Here is a 23,980-nt window from a genome sequence, read left to right on the forward strand (position 1 = left end):
CTGAAGATCAATTTTCCTACTCTGAAGACTATACAAAAGTCTTTCTCCTCTTTATATGAGTGTACTGTACATATAAACTCATCATACTAACCACAAGTTCTTTTCAGTATTGAGATAAACAATACTTTGCTAATACTCAAAGACATTTTTACTTACCCAAATTTGTCTTATTTCTATCCAAAGCTGCTTTCCTTGTTTCCTCAACAAGTTTCTCTAAATCAAACTCTCTTGATTTCTTCCCAAAGGTAGCAAATCCCATAGATGTCGATACTTCAGCTGGGGAGAAAAAAATAAATTTCAAACTTTTCTTCTGAAGATTAAAGTGTAATTTTAAATGTACAAAACATTACAAAGAACTCACAATAATTAATTTGAGAACTCTAATTTACTTAAGCATAAAGTACTACAGTATTCTGTTTCCTTATTTCCTTTCCTCACTTGGATATTTTCCCTGTTGGAATTCTTGGGCTTAGAGCATCCTGCTTTTCTAACTAGGGTTATATCTTAGCAAGTAATAATAATTATAATAATAATTAGAAAAAGAATCACATATTTTCTAATGAATTTGTATTTTTCCTAACCATACAAACCTGAGACCTTTAATAGGAGTATGATGGAAAGCAGCTGTTAAGCTTTTAATGAGGTAAACACAGCTGACAGTTAGGTGGTGAAGCTACGCCAACCCGACTGGTGGTAGCGTTCACCTTCACTTTGACCTTTGTCCTAAGACTAGTGGGGTGGCTAAAGCAGTAGTGCAACTGAAAGATCTCGAAGTTTGCCTGGTTAGAAAAAATACTGATACAGTAGATTCTGTGAGTTGTTCCTATACATAATAGGAGACTTATCCTGAGGCAGTATGGAAGTCCCTATATAATCAATGTGGCTGGTTTCCTGACCCAGGAAATGTCAGTTTACTCCTGTTTAACCTCCTAACTACCTGAGAATACAAGTGTCGAAGATGTTAGACTAGGCCTCCACTACGTAAAGTGGACGGTCTTAGGAGAATCTCAATCCTATCAAATTGTGTTTCCAAATGCAGAGGCATTTATAAGACTGACAGGAATGCATACATTTCTCCATCTTTCTCTTTATAAAGAAGGATGGAGAGGAAACTGGAAACATCTCAAGAGACTTCTCCAGATCAGTCGTCCTGTGCTTCGGTGAACTCTTTTATATCCTGACGGTAAGCGGCTCCAAGCAGGGGAAGAAAGAGGTGCAGGAACAGATGAAACAGGTGACAGGGTCCATGGAAAATCTGCCCACTGAAGAAAGATGTCTCTCTATGCCCAGTAGAGTGTCTTAAGGTCTATCTTCGTAGAACTTCAGACTTCAAGGAAGGACAGCTCTTCCGAAGCGAAACCTCAGGATCAAAATCTTTCCCTAAGACAACTGAGAGCAAAGCTCACCTACTTATTCACAGAGCGGATCCTGACAGCTCACCCGCAGGTCACAATCCAAGGAAAATTGCTTCTTCATGGAACTTCTTCCAACACAGGGGCTTTGGTAGACTCCGTTCATACACTGGGTGGAGATCACCCAGATCTTTTACAAACACTATACGAAGCAACTACATGAAATAAAACATGTTGTGGTGGCGGCGGGTAGTGTTATAAAACCCGTCGTCTAGCACTGCGATGAACAGTGAACTACTTTGGGACTTTCTAGTGCATCGGGTGCATGGGTACATTTACCCTCGAGTGCAAATCACAACGATGATCAACACAATGTTCAATATAGGTGCATATCTGACCAATAATACCAGTGCCGAGTGAACGTTGCGTCACGGTGTTCATGCATTTCCAAAATCTGTACAAATCAGTCAGATTTGGTTTCACATCTCCATTGAGTGGTATCATTTCGGCGAAATTACATATTTTTTCAACAAGAGAAAATATGGACCCTGATGTGTTTTCAATGCCGGATCAGATTCATACCCTATTGTAGCTACATTTCATAATCTAGTTGCAAGGTAAAATACTAAACGTATTTGCGTCTTATTGCTGCTATCTCAATTACAGACGAATAAAGCGTACTAGAGTTTTAATTAAACCCTAGAAGGGCCCAACTTGAAATCAGAGTACAGATTTCCAAGGTATGAGAAGGGTAATCTCTAAGTATTACCTTCCGTCCCTATGGAGATACAAACTTTGAATCCTTATAGACGAAGTCGATACTGTCCCTGCAGGGGGCAGGAAGCCCTAAGCTAGTTCCAAGCTTGGTGGATATGAAAATAACGGTAATGTCATATATACAGGTCTAGTAGCCCGTATATATATATATATATATATATATATATATATATATATATATATATATATATATATATATATATATATATATATATATATATATATATATATATATATATATATATATATAATTATTGAAGGAAAAGGAGAGCCTGTTGTCGCCGAAGAATATACATTAACGGAAGGTAAACACATGTCTCGCTTCAATTATAGCACCATATGGATCATGATTACACCAGCAGAGCGTTCGGGAAGGTGCGATCAAAGAGGCGTGGTTTTAAGGAAAACCAATGAGGATGAAGGAGAAAATTTCCTTATATCGAATTGTCCATAGTTAGCCCCTCCCATACAGGGGTATATAAACTTCAAAGAGAACGAGAGAAGGGGAGTACAAAAAGTAGAACGAGAGAGAGAGAGAGAGGACGAGAGGGAGAACGAGAGGAGAACAAGCACAGAGAAAGAGAGAGAACTTAAGGGCCAGAATGCAGACGTGACCAGCCATACGACAACTTGTCCGAGATGTCAGAACGAGTTGACCCCTGTCGTTACAGTATTACCAACCACGAAACGCCCAGACCTGAAGTATCTACGTTCCTGATTCGTCAAGATCTGCTGTGAAGAGTATCATCGTTTCTTTTAAGCATTATTTGTCTGCTTTCTTGACTGTTCCCCCATTTGTTGGAGCGTAGTTTAATCAGATGATTTTCTGTGCTTCCCAAGTACTCAATCAAGAAACATTGATCTTTTACTAGTTGTAAATAAAATTATGTTTTCTTTTGCAAGTTTTCTTTCTATATTCCATTTTTCAATTTGGGTGGTTGTCGAGTTATCCTAATTTAATTAATCAATTCAAAAGAACCTGGTTCGATCCCCACGAGGATTGCAACAACTGCTGCTGACGACTTTCGCAGGTGTCCAGACATCCTGATCGCAACTTGTTGCGAAAATCCTCTCTCAGAGAGGAGATGCTGGATAGTCTCTAGGCGTGAAGCTGTAGTGAACCTATGTCCTAAACTGATCACGGAGATTGTCCAGGAATCGGCCCCGAGTTGATTCCACCTGTTTGAGCAAGTTTGTAGGCATCCCCCCACTGGTGAACATGCAGAGGGACTGCCTATCCTAGCGTTTGCGGCCTCGGCTGCTCCCTCTAGGATTCTTACCTCCCCTGGAGGACTTTTTGCCTTTCCTTTCTTTGACAGGAAAGGGCTTAGAAACCAGGGTCTTCGCTGCTGTTGTCGTCTTAGTGGTCTTGACTGGACGGGACTGCTGTGGTGCTGGAGGCTTACAGGGCTTGGATATTACAGCCCTATGAAGGAGGGAGTCTTGATGAGACTTCCTCCACCTCTCAGCGGCATGTTCCACATCCTTAGGCTCGAACAAGACGGATCCCTCTAGGTAGGAATGTCTGAGCCTATTGATCTTGATGCTAGGGACCTTCTGATGGAATCTCTCAGCTACTGCATCCCGACGTTTCAGGATGGTATTTGCCCACAAGTTCGAGACTTGGTGGGCCAGAAACTGGATCGTGCAAGTGCCTGAGAGAAGGAAGGTTTCCATAGCTTTCCTGGTGCATTCTTTGGAGAAATCCTCAGAACGTATCAAGATACCTAAAGTCCACAACCAGATATCGAGCCACGAAGTGGCTTGCATAGCACACTTCGCAACTTTCTCCTGGTTGAGGATCTCGGATGCCGAGAACGAGAACTGCCGGTTGGAGAGTCTCTCAAGAGGGACTTCCCTGGTTAGCTCTTCCAGTGAGTGGTGAAGAGGAAGAGCTAAACAAGGCTCCTCAAGGATCTCGAAGTACCTCCTCTGCTGAACGCGAGAAGGTGGAAGGAGCTTGTTGGTGGCACCGGAACGGTTGGAGGAGGACATCTCGGAGAGCTGCTGTGAGATCTTGTCCCTGGTACTCTTAACCCCTTGAGACCAGGGCAGTGCTGCACTGGTCTTGGAGGGTTTCTGAGTACCAAAGACACGGTCCAAGACTGTGTCCTTGCCCTTTCGAGGAGGGATCTCTGGGTCGGCAAACCTGTTGAGAGCCCTCATTAGAGTCAGAACTTGCCGAAATGCATGTTCTGACTCTTGCTGGTCTCCTCCTGTTGTAGGACTTGCAGCGAAGTCTCCTTCTGTCCCCAAAGGCTCTTCTTGGGGAAAGTCGCGGACGTTCCCCGAGTGGCTAGCTGGTTCCATCCTAGTCCTAGTAGAGGACTTCGGCAATGTTTTGGAGTCCTTAGATTCCTTCCTGGGAAGGATGTAGGACTCCAACATTGACAAGGGTGGCATGTTCCTTTCAATCCCCGACTGAGTAGACCGCTTGGCGCGAGGAGTGGTTTCCCCCATTGGTGCCATGGGGGAAAGTCTCTCTTCGTGTGATTCCCTTAGGGACGGGAAATCTTCGTCCGAAAGGGAAGGAGAAGCAGTCTGAGGAAAGGAAGGAATCTGCCTCGAAAGTCTGCGTGGAGTCAGTTTCGCCCTTGGGGAAGTGACCGCGTCTGGAACTCCTCTTTTCTCTTCAAAGGGGTAGAAGAAGCCATGGTTCTGTGTCCCAATTCAGAGAAGACAGGCTTGAAAGCCTGCGTTACGGCTCTGATCAGTGCACCAAACCAGGGCTGTTGGCTGACAGATGCGCTGTCAGACATACCCCTTAAAGGGATAGGGATTGAAGGATCCCTCAGTAGTCCCCATCATTGGTGAGTTCGCCTGTGGTGGCTTTGAGATCCTGGACCCCTCTAGATGTTTCCCTTCTCCCACAATGCGCGGTGGTATGCGCTTGCAGGGAAGGGAAATGAGGCGATGGCGACCTTGCCGTGCGTAGTTCAGTAGTCTCGCGCCAGGGAGAATACTGGGGCTCGCGCACGGGAGACTGATGGGGCGCGCGCGTGGGAGACTGTTGGTGCGCATGTGGGACACTGTTGGCGCGAGCACACCTGTACCAGCCGTAGGGTGCGCGCGCGCAGGAGAAAGATCCCTAGCGCGTGGGCGCGCAGTTGAGTCATGTGAGGCGCGTGGGAGCGTGAGAGAATGTTGGCTCACATCCTTTGGAGAGGATGGGCGAGCGTGCGCAGGCCGCGCGCGCATATCCTCGCGGATGCGTGTGGGAGAAGGCTGGCACGAAGGTGAGCGCTGGCGCGAGGGTACTAGTTGGCGTGTGGGAGAAGCCAGCTTTGTTGACTTTCCAGCAGCACTACGTTCAGTAGATCGTTGGCGCCCAGGAGAGTTAGATGTTGGGCGCGTATGCGCGCGGGCAGGAGGCTGATGGCGCGCAGGAGGTTGATGGCGCGCAGATGGGCGCGGGCGCGTAGGAGAATGTTGGCGCGTAGTCGCAGGCAAGACCTGGCGCGCAGGAGAACATGGGCGCGTATGCGCATGAGGGCACGCGTAGCGCGTGGTGGAGCTATGCTCCTGTCAGGGTGTATGCGCGTGTTGGCGCGTACGCCCTTGATGCCCTGTGTTAGGGTTTAGTGATGGGGCCTGACGAGCTACTAAGGAGCGTTCATCAGGTTTCGTTGGTGCGTAGTGCGTATCTGGTTGGCGCGCCTTGGCATGCTTAGGTGAAACCTTATTAGGCCCATGTAGAAATGGTGAAGGCAGGTCAGCAGGTCTGTCGGATGGAAGGTCGACGTGTGCTTTAAAAGGACGACCTTCTACCGATGGAGATCGCGAACGATCTGCAGAAAGGTCCAGGACCAGTGCAGTAGCAGTGATAGATGATTGGTCTCGAGGATCCTCTGCGGTGGACAGCATCAAAGGTGTTGAACCAAAGAGGCGCCTCCTCACCGCAGGTGAAGGAAGGCCTCTATTCGCCTTCCGACGAATGCGCCCTCTGGGGGCCGTTGGATCAGCACGTTGACCTTTTGCAGTCCTCCGAAGAGGAGTCTCTGTAAGTGAATTTCCCCGAGGGAAAGAAACACTAGCAGGAGAGACTGACGATGGACTTAGTTTCTCCCTCGTAGGTTGAACAGGAACGGAAGAAACTAAGCCGTCAGCTACCGTAGAGTTTGGAAAGGCAGAGTTGATGGGTGATACCGCATTGGATACCTCTGACACCACAACGTCGACAAGAGACAGAGGATCAACCTCTGACGGTGACGGCGATTGCTTGACAGCGGCACCCAATCGAATGTAGTTAAGCAAAACCTCCTTAGAGGGCGAACCCGTAAGCCCCAAGGAGGACCAAAGCTGAAATAAGGTTAGTGACATATCCTCCCCTGGGGGGAGAGGTGGAGCTGCTTCGCTAGGGGAAGCAACGTCATCTCTCGAGCCCCGAGGTTGGTAAACAGTACATCGGTCTACGCTACCACTCGACGGTGTCTCGCAAGAGACCGACCGAGTGGGAGCTTCGGAGAAGGTTTGGGCAACGGAAGAAAAGGCCTTGGGTTTTATTCCTTTCAAAGAAACCTTTGAAGGAGAAAAATCCCGTTTGGACTTCTTCCGTCGTCACAAAAACCTCTCCCACTGGGAGGTAGACCTCTCCCTACACCTGTTGTTGCTATCACACCGTTGGCCCCTACAAGAAGGACAAAGGGCATGAGGATCAGTCTCGACCGCCGACATGAATGTTCCACAGGGGCGGTTGGGAAACCCAGGGCAGGTGCGCATGATCGCAGAGGCCAACTTCACATATACAGAACTAGAGAAAAAAAAAGAAATGACAATAGCAATTAAATGGCTGCCAATGACGGCGAGGATGAGAGCGGACACGTCCAACCACCATGCGACCCGAGAGCAAAGTGAGCTCAAGCACAGGTGTGTGAGGGGGGGGGGAGCAAGCTACCCTCCCCTACCCCCGCTAACTAGCGGTGTGGGTAGTAAACCCTCGTTGAAAATTAATAGCTCGTCATTTCAGCTACGCCGAAGGTAATACCCCTATTAAATAGCGTGGTTTGTATTCCAGTTACGGAACAAATCTATTTTTGGGTGAGATAGCCATGTCGTCCTGATGGACCCACCCTTCTTTCTTTCCTATATGACCCCATCTGAAACTACTCTATCTGCGGCTATTCCAGCTTAAATGCAACAAGGAATAATGCGCCGTAGTAGTACAGGGAGGGGGTCTAACAAGTACCTTGATAACGGCCCCCCTTCGTTCGCCACTCTTCCCCCTCAAAGAGTAAAATCTATTCGGGGTGAAGATTGCTATGTGTCGTATCTAAAAAATACGTCCCCTGATAATATGCGACATCCTTAAAGTTATATTACGGATGAATCGTGCCAGGAGTTAGAATTCTGGAAACCTTCGGTTTATTTCTCTGGGAGTATCACTGTAGCAAATATCCCTTAGAAAGGCTACCTAAAGGAACCTTCCATCAGGAGGACATGGCCGAGCCCAAAAAAGGGATTTTAACGAAGGAAAAATCTATTTCTGGGCAAGGAACCTGTGTCGCCCAGTGAAATGCTCCTCTAAGACCATTTCTAAGGCATAGTTGTTGCTGAATATACCAGAGAAAAAAGGATGCATGGAATGCCAGGAATAAACCTAGCTCGCTCACTCTTTGAGTGTCAGTATAGAAAACTGGGGTGTGATTGAACCACGACCCTAGGTCTCTCACCAATTAGACCTCTCCCTCATCAACATCCCCCGGAACAACGAAGTACCATCCTACACCCGTCTGCTGCCTCCTACTACGACTATCCCTCCCCACCTCTACACCTCCCCACCCCCTTACTTTATTCCTCTAAAGAACCAGCGTTGGTCAGACGTGTTTTGCTTTGCTCGGTGTTGTTTTGTTTTTGAAGATGTCCAACATTTTAGAGATCCCTGCTCCCAAGTTGAGTATTATATTTGTCTGTTTGGGATTTCTAGGTAGCGACACTCATTTAATCTTTTACCGTGTTGGGTTTTTTGATTTCTCATCTTATCGCCGCTTGTTCAGGTTCCCTTTCGGGGGTTCTCCCGCGGCCATTTTGGTGTCGCTTCCTCGTGATCTCTTTGTTTTTCGGGCTTTCATTTAGTTTCTTATATTATTTGTAAGCCCTTGTATATGTTATGGCCATCTAATTTAATGTTTTGGGATGATCGTATTTTATTTTTATGTTGGTTAACAATAAATCGGTCTACGCTACCACTCGACGGTCTCTCGAAAGAGACCGACCGAGTGGGAGCTTCGGACGAGGTTTGGGCAACGGAAGAAGAGGCCTTGGGTTTTTCTCCTTTCTAACCAACCTTCGAAGGAGAAATATCCCGTTTGGATTTCCTCTTCCGTCGTCGCGAAAACCTCTCCCACCGGGAGGTAGACCACTCCCTACACTCACTACACTTGTTGGTACTATCACAACGTTGGCCCCTACAAGAAGGACAAACGGTGTGAGGATCAGTCTCAACCGCCGACATAAATGTTCCACAGGGGCGGTCGGGAAACCCAGGGCAGGTGCGCATGATTGCAGAGGCCAACTTCACATATACAGAAACTAGAAAAAGAAATGAACAAAAGCAATTAAATGGCTGCCAATATGACAGCGAGGATGAGAGCGGACATGTCCGACCACCATCCGGGCCGAGAGCAAAGTGAGCTCAAGCACAGGTGTGTGAGAAGGGGGGGGTAACAAGCTACCCTCCCCTACTCCCACTAACTAGCGGTGTGGGTAGTAAACCCTAGTTAAAAATTAATGCCTCGTCATTTCAGCTATGCCGAAAGTAATACCACTATTAAATAGCGTGGTTTGTATTCCAGTTACGGAACAATTACATTTTCTCAACGTCTTCATACTAAAGTTATTTTTAATTATTTGACCTATGGTTATTCTTTATTTTTAATTGTGGTTAATTTTTTATCTATACAAAACTATGGTCAACAAATGCATATTATTTGAAGATTCAGAACAGTAGAAGGTTGTAGTTCGTTTTATGCTAATTTAACCAAATAATCTCTTTTCTATGTAAATAAAACAAGCATGAGCACCTTTGGCCACATTTCAAGAAGCTTGTTCTAGTAATAAAATATGCAAATTTTAATTACTGGTCCAACACATAATTGCATGTGTGGAAGTTACAGGCTATTTGTCAATGTAAATACATGATGTAACGATCATAATGCTCTTAAGATGACAAATTTGTGTTTTTTCCTAAAGATACAAACCTTGAGCTCTTTATTAGTAAATATACTTTCAGCAAAACTGGAAGACTAGCCATAAGACTTATATAGAGGTGTAACAACCCAACCACTAGTTAGCAGGGGTCAAGGGGTAGTATCAGCTACCCCACTCACACACACACCAGTGTTGTCTCGTCACTTTTAATTGTAAGCAGGACTTGCATGGAGATAGGTGATGACGGGCCAAATTTGTATAAAGAGCTCTAGGTTTGTATCGTTAGGAAAACTACAAATTACTTTAAATTTGTCATTTGTTCTGTCACTAAATACAGACCCTTTCGCTCTTTATTAAGGAAGACTCACCCCCAAGGGCGGTGGTAGTCCTAACCCACTAGCTACCTTTTGACCAAGGGTTTTCTTCCTGTGCTATATATGCATAAGGAGGAATACCCTGATACCTTGCTAAAACTCTGTGCAATAGCAAGTTTTAGTGGCCTGAGCAATCTGTGTGACTGTGTGATACTAGCAAAGCGAATAGTCTAGGTAAGAATTCTTACAAATCCGAATTCTTTGAACCAACCACAGACGTTACCCAATTCCACCTTGCCAGGGGGTATAGGGATGCAACAAGTACATATTTCTATACCAGGTTACACAAGGGAAATGGTTATTACCTGTAGACAGAGGAGGCCAGCTTGCAGAGTACCATAGGTGCTGTTCCCAAGAGAGGGGAAAATGAAAGAAAGAAACAGCCAGTCATTTTTATCATTCACCCCAGAATTAATTCAGGGTAACCTCTGCCCTCACCATATGCAACTTGACCATCAAGAAGCTTGAGGTGTCTAAACTACTTGTTGTGCAGCCACCACAGGACCGATAGAGAACGTCTCTATGTTCCTATGGGTCATGTCTTGCAGGTAGTGGGCAGTGAAGGTTATTTGACACTTCCACAAACCCGATTGAAGGACCTGCATCACAGAGTAGTTCTTCTTATACGTTAGGGACATACCAATGCCCCTAACGTCATGAGCTCTAGGTCTCCTCGTCTGCTAAGAAGGATAAGGATTCAAGGCTCAGTCTATGACCATGCGCATCCAATCTGAGATTGTGTTCTTGGTGATCCTCCTCTTGACCTTTCCAATGCTGACAAAGAGTGCTCTCACTCGGCAGCAAGCTCCCACAGTTCTTTTCAAGTAGCACATATAGGTCCTCACGGGACAAAGTAGCAGTTGATCCGGGTCATCAGTTACATTATGAAGACTTAATTTGAAAGGGGCCAAATCTGGGATCCGCTATTTCCGGATTTTGAGTCTTGGCAATAAAGTCAGGGACCAAGCCAAGGATTACCTCTCCCCATCCCATTGAATGGAAGACATCGTAGGAAAGACCATGGAGTTCACTTAGCCTGGTAGACAGCAGCTGGAGATATCCAGACATCAGACATCTTCTTTGCAAAGTGTTGTGAAAAACCTCTTTGTGAGAGGAGCTGCTGGATAACCTCTAGGCAGAAAGATGTAGGGATTCTACGGCTTTGTTGTAGATGTCCACATTTGGTTGTCTGAGTAGATCGTGTCGTGGAGGGAGTTCTCTCAGGACTTCTGTCAGCAGCTAAAGAAGGTCCGGGAACCATTCCTCATGATGCCATAGTGGAGCTAATAAGAGTCATTGCTAGATTGGAGGATGATGTTAACTTGTTGAGCACCATTCTCATCAGGCAAAATGGGGGAAAGGATATTGTCCGATCGTTGTTGGAATGCATCTTGCCAGAGAGCCTGGAGATATGGAACTGAGGAACAGTAAAGCGGGAGTTTGTTGTTTAGCGACATCACAAATAGGTCCACTGCTAGGGAACCCCACAAAGTCAGGACTTTATTGGCTACTGGAAGATTCAAAGACCACTCAGAGCCCACTATTAGAGTCGCTCTGATCAGATTGTCCACGATCACATTCCTCATGGCTGAAATGAAGTAAGCCGATGGGGACACTGAGTTGTCTACTGTCCATTCTAGCATCTCTACTGGTAGATAGCAAAGGTGCTGTGAAAAAGTACCACCTTGCTTATTTATGTAAGCCACGACCATGGTGATGTCGCTCATCAACACCACCGAGTGACCTGCCAGGGACTGGAACTGTTGCAGGGCTGTCCTCATCTCCAGAATATTTATATGCTGGGATGTTTAGGACTCTGACCAGAGTCTGGAGGCTGTGTGATTCAGCAGATGGGCCACCACCCTTTTTTTGACGCATCTGAAAAGAGCATCAATTCCGGGGGAGGAGTGAGAAGGTTAACCCCTCGGTGGAGATTCTCATCTGTTACCCATCATTCTAGGTCTATCCACAGCTCAGGCCCCATGTGGACCAGTGAATCTGGAAAGTCCTCATGCTGAACTCACCTGGACTTCAGCCGCCATTAAAGCGATCAAATTCATAGGCAGCCATTGCGGACTAGACGTTCTAGGGAGGATAAGTGACCTATGAGACGTAACTACTGCTGAGCCAAGAGAGCGTCTCGTTGTAGGAAGTGTGACGGAGCCGAGAGAGGCTGTGTGAACTCAAAGGCAGATTGGAAACGACTGAGTTATATATTAAGGAACACTCTTCTTTATATACAAAACCTCAAGGCAACAGGCCATGGCATGTTCGAGGGACAGACAAAGTTCAGAGCAAAACCGGAGACATGATCATTCAGGTTCTTTTTAGTGCGAGGGAAGAGCGCAGATACAAGCATAATATATACAATAGGAATTATGTACAATTGTGTGACACACGGTTGGTACATGGCTCCCCCTCTAAAAATGACATACTGAACATGTTAAATAGGTGCCCTGAATCTGGAGAGGTAATAGTAACAACTGCGCCGATGAGCAGCAGTGAGTGGCTGTAGAAGTCGTTGGTTGGGGTGCGAGCAAGTGGTGGATGATGGTTGGCTGTGTTGCCGCTCCGGCTCGTCACGGGGTAGGCGAGTGTGTCCTACGGCATTCATAGGCGAGTGTGTCCTACGGCATTCATAGGCGTGTGTGTCCTACGTCATTCATAGGCCTACGGCATTCATAGGCGAGTATATCCTACGGCATTCATAGGCGTACGGCGTTCATAGGCGTGTATGTCCTACAGCATTCACGTCAGCTTCGGTTGAAGTTGAATAGGTGTCCTCTTCGTCACGAGTGGAGGCGTTGATGGAGGTTTTGAAGGTCATGAAGTGGCTGTCCATAAGGGCACGAAGTAAGTTCACCTCACGAGGAGAGCTGTCTGCGGCAGGTTGCAGGCGAGTGATACTGGTCATTTTCCCGAGGGTGAGCGAAGCCCTTTGGTCCCCCAACGGTTGTTGAGAGAGCTGAAAAGGCATTGCTATACGGGCGGCTGGCGACGGCGAGTACTGCTGCAGAAGGTATGCGTTGACGGCGTCATAGTAACGGTGAGAGGTGTAGGGGGGATGGGGAGGCGGGAGGAGCGAGTCACTCCGGGGTCACCAATGTGACGGGCCGAGAGAGGAGTAGTGAGATCAAAGGCAGATTGGAAACGACTGAGTTATATATTAAGGAACACTCTTCTTTATATACAAAACCTCAAGGCAACAGGCCATGGCATGTTCGAGGGACAGACAAAGTTCAGAGCAAAACCGGAGACATGATCATTCAGGTTCTTTTTAGTGCGAGGGAAGAGCGCAGATACAAGCATAATATATACAATAGGAATTATGTACAATTGTGTGACACACGGTTGGTACAGAAGGGACTTGCTACCTTCTTCAGCATCTGGATCCTTTCGTCTGAAGTTAAGTTTTTCTGCAGGCTAGTATCGATGATCATGTCCAGATGTAACAGTCTTTGTGATGGTAGCAGGGATCACTTCTAAAGGTTTACCACAATCCCCACATTGTGACTAAACACGAGGCGTCCGTCTTGGTGTTGAAGAAGGGTGGCCACCGAGTCTGCTAGGATTAGCCAGTCGTCCAGGTATCTTAGGAGACAGATGCCGATTCTGAGTGCCCAGGTTGACACTATGGAGAAAACTCTTGTGAAAACCTGAGGTGCTGTCAACAGGCTAAAATACAGCACGTTGAACTGGTACTGTTTGTTGTCATAGATCATCCTTAGTTACTTCCTTGATGATGGGTGGACTGAGATCTGGAGATATGCATCCTTTAGGTCCAATGTACAGTACTGTACACATGTAGTCCTGTGGTCTTACTGCCTGTCTGACCCTATCTACCATCTCCAGCCTGAATGGAGTCTGTTGCACCAACTTTTTCATGGAGGAAAGGTGGATGAAGGGTCTTCAGCCTCCAGATACCTTTTTCACGAGAAATAGTCAACAGCGAAGCCTAGGGACTCATCCAGGATATCTTGGAGAGCGCCCTTCTCTAACTTGGTCTGGACTTCAGCCCTGAAGGCCAGCTCCTTTACGGATTCCTTCGTGTAGGAGCTTGACGGAATTGGACATTGAGTCAATGAAGGGAGAGATTGCGTGAACGGGATGCAATATCCAAAATGAATCAAGGAGACAGTCCAGGCCTCAGCCCCCAGCTGCAGTCACCTCTGCCACCAGCGTTACAGGCATCGCCCCACGGGTGGACAAGTGGGAGGATTGCCCTCACTAGCGGGAGCAGCCTTGACCGCTACCTCTTCCTCCTTTGCCTCCTCTACTGTTCCTGCTTCCCATCGGCTGTTCTCGGGAAGGAAAGGGCTTCTTGGCAGAAGCCTTGGGACTGCCTGAGCTTCTTTTGTTCCCCTGCAGTCTGGATGTTTGTGGTTTCCTCAGTGGAGGAGCCAATCCGTAGAATCTAAAGGTCATCGCCATCTGAAGGAGAGAGTCCCTCACTCAACTTACTTTAGTGTTCCACAGCCCTCTCGACGTCTTCTGTTGAACAGTGATGAGCCCTCCAGTGATGAGCCCTCCATTGTCTTAGAAATTTGCTTATGGAACTTTTCTATTATCGAGTCCCTTTGCCTGAGGATCAAGTTTGCCCACAAGGTGACCACTTGATGAGCAAGAAACTCCATGGTTCTGGTTTCCGACAATACAAAAGTTGCCATGGACTTTCTAGCACGCTCTTGAGACCAGTCTTCCGTCCTGATGAGATGGCTCACTGACCCTAGCCACAGATCAAGCCACAAAGTTGCCTGCATGGCGAACTTTGCGACCTTCTCAATATCTAGGTGACAGGAAGGCTAGAGAGTTTCTAGCATGATACGCCCCTCATCAAAGCTTCGATGACTGGTTCTAGAAGTAAGGCTGACAGTTTCTCTTCAGCTACCTCATAATACCTCCTCTGTTGGATGATAGGAGAGGTGGAAGCTTAGAGGAGTCACTGGCACATAGAGAATTCAAAGCTCCAGAGATCTGCGAGGCCTTCTTCCTGGGCCCCCTTCAACCCCCTTGATCAGGAGAAAGCTGAACTGGTTTTGAAGGGTCTCTGGGTGCTGTACAGATGGTCTAGTACCTTGTCCTTCCTTTCTGGCGGAGCTGTAAAAGGGTTGTCCAAGCCGTTGATGGCCCTCGTGCAGGCCAGCACCTGCCAGAACCTGTGGTCAGATTCTCTCTGTTCGGCCTCCGAATATCTTAAACACTCTTCCCTGGAAAGAGTCATCATGCCTGGAATCATGGTCCTCATTCATAGGGGCCCAGGCTGAGTTGGAGTTGTCTTTGAGGTGCCTGTAAGATTCCCTAGATGACATGGGAGCCTCCTTTGTCGCCGTAGTTACCATCGATGCTGAAGAGCTGTGGGACCTTTCCTGAGGCTGGGACGATGTTCTAGCAGAGCGGTTTTTGGGACAGTCTTGGAATCCTTACTCTCCGTAGGGGGGGGAAGGAACTCTGCCAGAAGGTAAGGTCTTGCATTCTCCTTGCATCTGGAAGATTCGGAAGTATCTTTGAGTGAAGAGACTTGTGAAGGCTGCTCTAATACGTTGATGAAGCACACTGCCCTAGGGTGGCGACCTCGATGGGAGAGAGCCTGTAGGTCTTAGTCAGAGATCTCCTTAGGGGATCTCAAACCCTGGCCTGTAAGGGAGAGATGGGTGTTGCCTGGAAGAGGAATAGGATGCCTCTGCCTTCTACTCTTCTTGGTTGGCATAATGGGTGTGATCTCCAACTGGGAGAAATCCTGCTGCAACATTTCTGCGGCTCCAGGAGGGTTGCCCACCTTAGATCTAATTGGTGACACAATCATCAGGGGCTGACATTCATGAGATGGGATTGGAACGGAAGTCCTATGCCTTAGGTCGGACGGAGGAGAGGAGAGCTTCAAAGAAACCGAAGTATCCAATGGGATCCAAGATGTGCTGGTCAATGCTGCTAGTACATACTTACCTGTGGGAGTCTGCGTAGACCTGGTAACCATCAGACGAACCACTCTCACCCATTCGTTGAACCGAGGTGCAACCTTAATGAAGGCCAGCACTGAGGATGGAGTTTCTCTGAGAAGCCCACGGGCTGGAGATTTCCTACAAAGAGTCCATGATTTTGTCATCTGTTGGGAGAAAGAGGTCTCTTATCTGTCTGTATTGGGACCGGCATGCTGTCACACTCTATCTTGTTAGAACGAATCAGCGACCGTGAAGCTCTGGGAGAACACCTGATTCGATCACAGTGGATTGCATTTCTCTGTGCTGCTGCGTGGATGCGCGTTGCAGCGAGGTCACGTGTTGCTGGTTGATCACGTGCTGCTGGATGGCATTGCGTTGTAAAAGAAAAACCAGAAAGATTAAGGAAAATACAAATTATTTCAGATTTGTTGTAATTAATATTATTTTTCTTTTATTAATTTGTTGAGCTTTTATCTCAAAATACCTGTGTCTCATGACCCCTTTCTTTGTTTTTACAGAGTAATGGTGCCCTGCACCCAGCAGGGATCAGAGTTATAGAAACTTGTTTTAGATTAACTTCACTGAATCACCACTGCACTATCTTTTCCTTGTACTGAACTTTTGAGTCTTTTACTCTCTCATATCTGGTCTTGGCCCAACGATTTCCTGATTTCATCTTTCAACAATTGATTTACCCCCATCATTGCACATAATGGACAAATACAGACCTTTAGTTTGTTAGTGTGCCCATGTACATAGACACGATTGTGCTATTTCATTCTTGGGGCTCAAATGTTGTGAAAAGTTCAGTTCTCAAAATAAAGGAAAAAGGGTTTGTTGACCCAGAACACTGCACACAGTAAGTGGACCTTTCAGTGAAATTACTGTAGAGTAGAGGCTGGATTCCACTTATCATGTGATTTTTATTGTCTGCCCAGAATCCCTGACAGACCTTTCCCTGTCATAGTGTGGGTGCCTCTTTGCATATAGTGACACAATTGTCCCAGTATTAGGGTCATATATTAGGTCCCAGAAACAAGTAACCACAAAGTGGAGTAAAATATGTCAGAGTGGCCGTGAAAATTTAAGGACAGTCAATGTCCAGACCCTGCTTACTTATTGTGTAGATAGTGGGCTGCAGTGGTGCAGGGTCCTCCTAAGCCTGAAGCTTTCTTATATACCTTGACTGTAAAGGCTCTGTTATGATGTTAATGCTTACAATACAGATTTTGTATCTGGGACCCGATGGGATGATATTCTGAAGAAGGATTTTTATATTTTTCTTATCTTATTTTCTTAAATGTATGGCTTACTGTATAACCTGATCCTGGTGACTTTATACCATATAGTATGACACCTTTGGTTATTGTCAGTGTTTAATGGTATGTAAATCATTAGGATTTTAACATTTTCATAGATATCATAACTTAATGTGGAATCATGTGTTTTTTTCAAAATTCATACATAATTTCCATCTTTATTTTTCCATTCGGAAATATAAAAGGGATTTTGACGTAGGAAAAATCTATTTCTGGGCGAAGGACCTGTGCCGCCCAGTGAATAAGCTCCATTTAGCACTTATTCTTAGGTAATTTACTGCTAAATATACCAGAGAAAAAATGTAAAGGAGTGCTAGGTTAACTAGCTCGCTCACCTATTGGTGTCGGTATAAAATTGGGCGTATAATCCAGAGGTCCCGCACTATTTAGATTCATCCACGACAGAAACCCCAATAGAGGAGAGCCGTTCAACCTCACTCGGTACTACTAACAATGCATCCGCTCAGAACCCAACTCCTTAGCACCCAAAGTTTGGGGACTCCAAGGGAGAGGAGCTGGGAGGGTTCACTGGGCGGCACAGGTCCTTCGCCCAGAAATAGATTTTTCCTACGTCAAAATCCCTTTTCTGGGCTCGAACCTGTGCCGCCCAGTGAATCTATACAAGAGAAAATGTCACCAAACTTGCAAAATAAAGGAAAAAACATAAGCGTAAGGGAAATACAGGATGCTTTTAATCAGAGATGAGTACCAAAAAACAATTATAAGGGTATCTTAAATATGAACATAAATCCAATAAGGTAGGTATAATAATGCCGTGAGTGATAATATATACAGATACTCAGGAGTATAAAATTTACAAATATAATAACAGTATTCAGGTGCGAGACCAACGAATACAATAGGGTATAAATGAGGCAGGTAAGAGGGAGAGATAAAGAGTCAAGGCATTAACCTGTGAGTTACTTGGGAGTAACTACGCTCCCTGCGGCTACTGTAGAAAATTTTAGGGCTTCCAAATGTTTAAGGTAGTGTTTCTTGAACACTGACGGTGATTTCCACCCTGTATACCTGGAAAGGTCTGTAAAATTCATGTGGTGAAAGAAGTTCACCGAGGTAGCAACCGCCCTGATATCATGTGCAAGAGGAAAAGAGTCAGGGTTAGCTTGTTTAATAAAATACAAGATTTGTTGCCTGATCCCTTTAATAGTAATGGTACCGCCTTGTTCTCTAACGAATAGAGGCCCCGAGGAGTTAGAGGAGGTCCGGGATAAATAAGACCTAAGAGTAGTAACAGGGCACAGAGACAGATCTTGCGTGAGGGGAACAATTTTCCAGGAAGACCATCTGTTTTGAGGGTCTTCGTTCTTAGCCAAAAAGAATTTGTTAGGAGAAAGAAGGACCTCTCCCGAAGGCAGGAAGTCAATATGACCCGGGTCTCTCGACAAGGCTGCCAATTCAGAAATTCTTGCCCCGGAAGCCAAGCTCACCAGGAAAAGTGTTTTCCTGAGAAGGGGAATGTAATCACAAGAACTGTTAATGGTATCAGAAGCCAATTTGAGTACGTCATTAAGGAACCAGGTCACCGGGGTAGGACGAGTAACCGGTTTCAGTCTGGCACAAGCTTTCGGAATTGAAGCTAACAAAGAGTCGGTTAAGTCTATGTTAAAACCCACTAGGAAGATCTTTTTCAGAGCCGATTTAATAGTGGTGATAGTATTGGCTGCCAGACCTGATTCTAATAAAGATCTAAAGAAAGTGACTGTAAGGTTCAAGTTCATACAGTTCACGTCTGAGTCTATTAAAAATTTTGCCAACTTTTTAACTGCAGAGTCATACTGGCGGATGGTGGAATCCCGTTTATCCGATTCTAGGAACAAGGTGTTTTGGGGATCAATATTGGCACCATGCATAGCCGCAAACTTCATAAAGTCCATAAAGTTAGGGCGCTCTGAATGTTTGAGAAAGCGTACACAACGCGTGTTTGTACTATCTGAGACAGAACCGGATTGGGTATCGGGTGAGGGTATAGTCTCAACTCTCGCAGGAGAGGATACCAGTTGCTCTTGGGCCAGTTGGGTGCGACCAAGGCTACTTGTCCCTTGAAGGATCTCAGTTTGTCTAGAACTTTCAGCAAAAGATTCACCGGGGGAAAGAGATAAATCCTTTCCCAGGTGTCCCAATTCTGTGACATGGCGTCTGTGGCGTAAGCCTGAGGGTCTAGATTGGGAGCCACATATACTCTCAATTTGTGGTTGGATTCCGTGGCGAAGAGGTCCACTTGGAGACCGGGAACCTGAGAGAGAATCCACCGAAATGACTTTTAGATCGAGTGACCATTCCGATTCTAGAGGGGAGGTCCGGGACAGGGCGTCTGCCACTACATTCCGGACTCCCGCCAGGTGGACAGCTGAAAGATGCCAACGGTTCAAGGCTGCTAGGGAGAATATGGCTACTAGAACATGGTTCAGAGGCCCTGACTTTGACCCGCCTCTGTTGAGGCAGCGGACCACCACTTCGCTGTCGAGGACCAGACGTTTCTTGGGAAGAGCGAGACGTTTCAGGGTTAGAAGAACTGCCATGGCCTCTAGCACATTGATGTGAAATTGGCGGAACAAGGGAGTCCAAAGACCTTGAACTTTCTTGAGCTGAGAATAACCGCCCCAACCTCATAAGGATGCGTCCGTGTGAATGATTAATTTCGGAGGCGGAAATCGAAGGGGAACTGACTTTGACAGACTGTTTGCTCTTGTCCAAGGAAGAAGTCTTTCCCGTAGAATGGGAGGAAGGCGGACTTTCCTGTCCCGGAGCTTCCGGTTCGCCCTCGAACGCCAGACACGATTGATATCTTTCAATTTTGCCTTCAGAAGAAGATCCGTCACTGAGGCAAACTGAAGGGACCCCAGAATCCTCTCTTGGAGTCGTCTGGAACTTACTTTGTCTTTGAGAAAGCGTTTGGTGTTCCTTGCAATCTCTAACCTCTTGGGTCTGGGAAGACACAGAGTATGAGATATAAGATCCCATTGCAGGCCGAGCCATTGGAACTTCGATTTTGGAAGAAGACGGGACTTCTTGAAGTTGATCTGGAAGCCTAGAGATTGAAGATAATGGATGACTTTGTGAGTGGCTTTTAGGCAATTTTGGGAGGTGTCTGACCAAATGAGCCAGTCGTCCAGATAGGCTACTACTTGAATCCCTTGATTCCTGAGTTCCTGAACAGCGACTTCTGCTAACTTTGTGAAGATCCTTGGGGCGATGTTGAGCCCGAAAGGCATCACCTTGAAGGAGTAACTTTTGTCCCCTAAGCGAAAGCCTAGGTACGGACGGAAGTGTCTCGCTATCGGGAAGTGATAATAGGCGTCTGTAAGATCGATAGAGGTGGTGACGGCCCCACGGGGAAGTAAGGTCCGCACCTGCGAGACGGTAAGCATTCGAAACTTGTCGCATTGAATGGACAAGTTGAGAAGGGATAGGTCTAGAATCACTCTTCTCTTGTCTGAATCCTTCTTCGGGACACTGAACAGCCGACCTTGAAACTTCAGGTGTTTCGTTTCTTGTACGGCGTTCTTTTGTAAAAGATCCTGGACAAATTCGACCAGGTCCGGAGTGGAATGTTGACGAAATTTGTTCGGAGGAGGAGGTCCTTGAATCCAACTCCACCCCAGTCCCTTGGAGATGATACTGAACGCCCAGGGACTGAACCTCCATTTGTTGCGGAAGGCATAGAGCCTCCCCCCTACCTGCTGCACCTCAGTATTGGTTTGAGGAGTTGCCTCCACGTCCGCCTCGGAAGTTCTTTCCTCTGCGAAAAGCTCTTCCCCTGCCTTTGTTCTGGTTAGAACCACGGTGGTAGCCTCTACCTCTACCATAACTCTGGGAAGAGCTATGAGCCTCATACGACTGGTTAAAGGCAGGAGAAGTGGCGGAGGCACCAGAAAGCTGGCTCTTAGGAAGCAGAACGGTGACATAGTCGTCCGAAGGAGCCTGAGAGGTGGAAGGCTGTGCCGGGGCAACAGGAGATGGGGGAAGAGGCAGCCGGAAAATGGGCGAACCAGTCTGCTGTTGCCTGAACTGGGTGGAAGTATATGGACGGAGCTTCTTCCTACCCCGGGCTTGGTAATTTGCAGGGTCAGATTTACGTTTAGGAGTCAAACCCCAACGGGCTTTAAGGCTCTGGTTGACTCTAGTGGCCTCCGCCAAGACTTCCTCTACAAGGTCCTCAGGGAAGAGGTTTGAACCCCAACAGGAGGACCGGATCAGCTTATTAGGTTCATGCCTAATAGTCGCCTCTGCCAGGACATGTTTGCGACACTTGCGTTTAGCAGTAGCGAAGTCATACAGGTCATAGTATAATGACTGCAACGTAGCCTTGTTGAGAGATTTAAAAATACTCTCAGTATCGTAAGTCAAGGCTATCGACTCCGTGGAAGTGGCCAGGTTCAGAGTACGGCCAACGCGTAGGCGAGAATCATACTCCTGTTTAATGAGGGATTCCGGGAGACGGGGAAGCCGCTCACTAAACATTACCGAAGCACAGTCTGCTGCTAGCTTTCCAGAGGTAAATGTGGTATGGACGTTGTCCCAACACTCAATGCCTGAAGGAAGAAGGAGGGAGATTGGATCCACCTCTCGGATGGGAGGCAAGGGCTTCTCCTCCAGAGCATATTGGAAGGCAAGCTCTGCTACCTTATTGACACATGGAGTCACGGTGTTTTTGTCCATTAGGAACATTGTAAAGGAGCTCTTATAAGGCGTCAACATAGTGTTGGTGCAGCCGATGTCATTCAGGAATCTGGCCCACACAGATTGGGCCTGCTCTTTTGGGAAGATGACTGTCTCCTTGGGGACCTTGTCTAACCGAACCAAAGCTTCCTCGGTAAGCCAGGCATAACCATGAAATGGAAATGCCAGACCAGGAGGAAAGAATTCAAAGTCCTCTAGGGGACGAGTGCCAAGACCCTCCAAAGTTAACATTCCGTCTGAGAACGGGGAATGAAGAGCCATACGCCAAGGGTTGTTTTTGGCAAACTGCGGGAGCTTAGAGGCATCCGGGATGAGAGAGCTTTGGACCCGCTCCGGAGCACCTTGCTCTAATGCCCCAAGTCTCTGACCGATGTTAGAGAACATCGTGTCCATCTTAGACTGTATCTCTGATACAAACTTAGCCTGCATCTCCGACACGATGCGAAGCATGGCTGATTCGGAAAGGCCCGGGCTAGCAGCAGGTGTCGCGGAATGAACTCCCGGGTCGCGAGACTTAGAGGAGGAGCCAGAAGCCTTAGATGACAGGTTTGTATTCTGTTTAGAACCATGAGAAGCCTTATGAGGCTTATGAACTTTAGGTAAGGTTCTAGACTTATTCTTGGGGGGAACCGGGTGTGATCGTTGGGACGAATCACGGTCCCCAGAAAAACCATGAAAGGAAGAGCGATCAGAAGAAGAAGAAAGAGAGGGGCTGAGGATAGGAATCTCAGCGCCAGAAACACCTGCCTCACTTACCACCCTACCTGTATCTGGATCATCCAATAACATGGGTTCCACGTCAAGGTTCATGGAGGCAACATTGTCTTCTAGATCTCCGGGGGCGTCCGACGGATCCTGCTCTGGATCAATAAACCCCGCTATGGTGGCATCAATGTGGGCAATGATGGGAGCTGCAACATGCCTAGCCACAGCGGCTGAAGACTTGGCGTTGGGGTAAATCAAGGAACAGTAGTCCTCGGAGAGGACGTACGGCCGCTTGGACTTCACGTTCCGGGCAAAACCACCAACCCACACTTTCAGTGTGGCCCGAGCCGCAGACTTTTGCTCCGGGGATGCCTGAAATAATAGTGGGAATTATAAAAGGGCAGACTCCCAGTGGTCCTTCTAGACCATAGATATCTTACTAAATAGTGTATGTATGCCAAAAAAGGTAAGATAAATAAGAAAGCAACATAGCCAACGGGACTCACAGAGTCAGATCCAAGGGTGGTAACGAGGTCAAAACAGACCACACAGTTATCCGGGTGCCATACCACGACATCCTCCAGCTGCACACCGCAGAGGGCGTGAGACCGACAGACGGTATGGCCGCAGGGCTGATGTAGAACAGCTGCACAGGCTGTCGTCTGACAATGCACCATCTATAAAAAGAATAGTATATGAGAAACTGTAATTCTCTTAAGTAGGGGCGGGTCCGGAGGACCCGGGCCTAACATAAGCTTAACACAAGATTAGGGCTTAACTGTAATATTCTTAAGTAGGGGCGGGTCCGGAGGACCCGGCCTAAACATAAGTCTAGCTTAAGACTAAAGTATAGCCATCCATTCCGGTCGAGCCGGGAGTATAAAAAAGGATGCAACAACAAAAAATTAAGACACAGGGTGTCTGATTTCCCGGGGCGAGGCTAAGCCCCGGGCCGGGAAATAAAAGTATCCAAAACCAATTCGTATAGGAACTCCGGGGTAGTGATCTGTCATATAATCATCATAGGAACTGTTATAAATTAAATAGGGGGCGGAACTGTAGATAAGAACCGCCAACGGAACCCAGAGGGTTTCATATAACATAAACCAGTGTGATAAGTGAATATAAAATAGGGTGCACCGGGATCCAACTCTGTTGACCGGTGGCCAACCAGACTAGACAGAGCCGAACCCGCCGGGACACCCGGAGGACAAAGTCCATAAACACTGAACTACCCCCTCTACATGGAGGGAAGGCAACGGTCCCCTAGGGGAGAGGGGGAGAGAAGCCTAGCCACCCACCTAGCTAGAGGGGGAGCATGGGGGAGGATCACGTGATACGGAGCAGCAGGGCTACCAACTGACGATCCCCAACCAGACAGATCAAACGGAGTAATAGCACAATATTCATTATAATAGTAATAGCGTTGATAATATAAAATAAACACATAAAAATTTTTGGGCAAGGCATGCAACATAATAATTAAATCACAAAAGACACACCTGATGGCTTAAAAGATAACATTGCCGCCTAGCACGAAGGTCGGCAGCCATAACGATACGTAAATGATATCGGCCCAAAATTTGAACCACGAGGGTTCTAAACGCTAAATAATGAATATCCATAATAACAAATAAAATTTAATAATAAAAATAATACATATAGTA

General features: G+C 46.8%; 1 protein-coding gene across 1 annotated transcript in view; it reads right to left on the bottom strand.

Moving 5' to 3' along the window:
• LOC137614320 (WD repeat-containing protein 70) overlaps positions 1–23,980 on the bottom strand; it is a 78,505-nt gene that overhangs the window by 21,345 nt on the left and 33,180 nt on the right. Inside the window, exon 3 of the mRNA XM_068344078.1 lies at positions 157–276. Within this exon, the coding sequence (XP_068200179.1) occupies positions 157–276 (120 nt within the window). The remainder of the gene's footprint in view (positions 1–156; positions 277–23,980) is intronic.

Source organism: Palaemon carinicauda, chromosome 20 (genome assembly GCF_036898095.1).
Source record: "Palaemon carinicauda isolate YSFRI2023 chromosome 20, ASM3689809v2, whole genome shotgun sequence".
NCBI lineage: Eukaryota > Metazoa > Arthropoda > Malacostraca > Decapoda > Palaemonidae > Palaemon > Palaemon carinicauda.